The sequence below is a fragment of the Bufo gargarizans genome, chromosome 4, assembly GCF_014858855.1.
Source record: "Bufo gargarizans isolate SCDJY-AF-19 chromosome 4, ASM1485885v1, whole genome shotgun sequence".
Lineage (NCBI taxonomy): Eukaryota > Metazoa > Chordata > Amphibia > Anura > Bufonidae > Bufo > Bufo gargarizans.
This window is the reverse complement of record NC_058083.1, coordinates 96,435,625-96,436,852: the sequence shown is the minus strand read 5'-3', so window position 1 is coordinate 96,436,852 and position 1,228 is coordinate 96,435,625. Positions and strand designations below refer to the sequence as shown.

Sequence of the window (1,228 nt, the reverse complement as noted above, 5' to 3'; positions counted from 1 at the left end):
ATTTACTGCTTGTGTCTTTATGTAGATACAGAAGAATGTGCAAGTATATGGGGGCCTGCTGGGTTTTCTTCATGTTTGTGGGAATTTCCCTTGCACTTCCCCTACCTAATCTCTTCATTAAATGTTGACCTGCCCAGAAAGCCATTCACATCACGGTTTTGTGCCAAAGTTCTGTCTATGGAGAGCAGTAAGAGGGACATTAGGAGGAGGAGGCAAATGTTGAGAAACTCTATTAGGTAAACATTGCAGGGACAAAATCTGTCCAGTCAGCTCCCCGCTCTGTATAAAAAGGCGCTGACCGATCCTGTCCTATCTCCACAAACTGAGCTCTGGCAGTTTGTGAAGGAGACACTGAGATGACAATGGCATCTACTTTCCTACTCACTTTGTGCCTTGGCATGCTGGGTAAGTGACTGATAATTCCTAAGGCTAGCACTGCAAACACATTACAGTGTAACCAGAATCTATCTAATATCCATCAGTCTGTATAGAGATCTACTTATCATCTGTCAACTATCTATCATCTATCTATCTATCTATTTATTATCTATCTCTATCATCTATCTATTTATTTATTATCTATCTATTATCTATCTCATATCTATCTATCATCTATTATCTATTTATTATCTAGCTCTGTTATCTATCTGTTATCTATCGATATATCTATCAATTTAATTCAATAAAGCTTTTTTGGCACGTCCAAGTAAAACATTTAGCATTGCCAAAGCAAAATAAATAATAGGTAATGTGGAGAGGGGACTGATGTGGGAATTAAAGGTGGATGTTGGGTTAAAAGGGGAATATGGGGGTATAATAGTCCATGGTGTCTCGTCTTCCTCTCAGTTGGTGACAGGTAGAGACATATCTATCTGTCTATCTATCTGTTATTTATCTATCTATATATCTGTTATCTATCTATCTATCTATCTATCTATCTATCTATCTATCTGTTATTTATATATCTATATATCTGTTATCTATCTATTATCTATCTATCTATCTATCTATCTATCTATCTATCTATCTGTTATTTGTCTATCTATCTATCTATCTATCTATCTGTTATCTATCTATTATCTATCTATCTATCTATCTATCTATCTATCTATCTACTATTTATCTATCTATCATTTATCTAATTATCTATCTATCCACCTCATATCTAGCTATTATTTATCTAACAATCTATGTCATATCTATCTTTCTATCTATCTTTTATCTATCT

At 34.2% G+C, this 1,228-nt stretch overlaps 1 protein-coding gene across 1 annotated transcript in view; it reads left to right on the top strand.

Moving 5' to 3' along the window:
* Nucleotides 1-247: 247 nt before the first annotated feature.
* Nucleotides 248-1,228, top strand: part of LOC122935613 (serotransferrin-A-like) — a 68,710-nt gene continuing 67,729 nt past the window's right edge. The window contains exon 1 of the mRNA XM_044291395.1: nucleotides 248-405. Within this exon, the coding sequence (XP_044147330.1) occupies nucleotides 357-405 (49 nt within the window). The 5' untranslated portion in view covers nucleotides 248-356. The remainder of the gene's footprint in view (nucleotides 406-1,228) is intronic.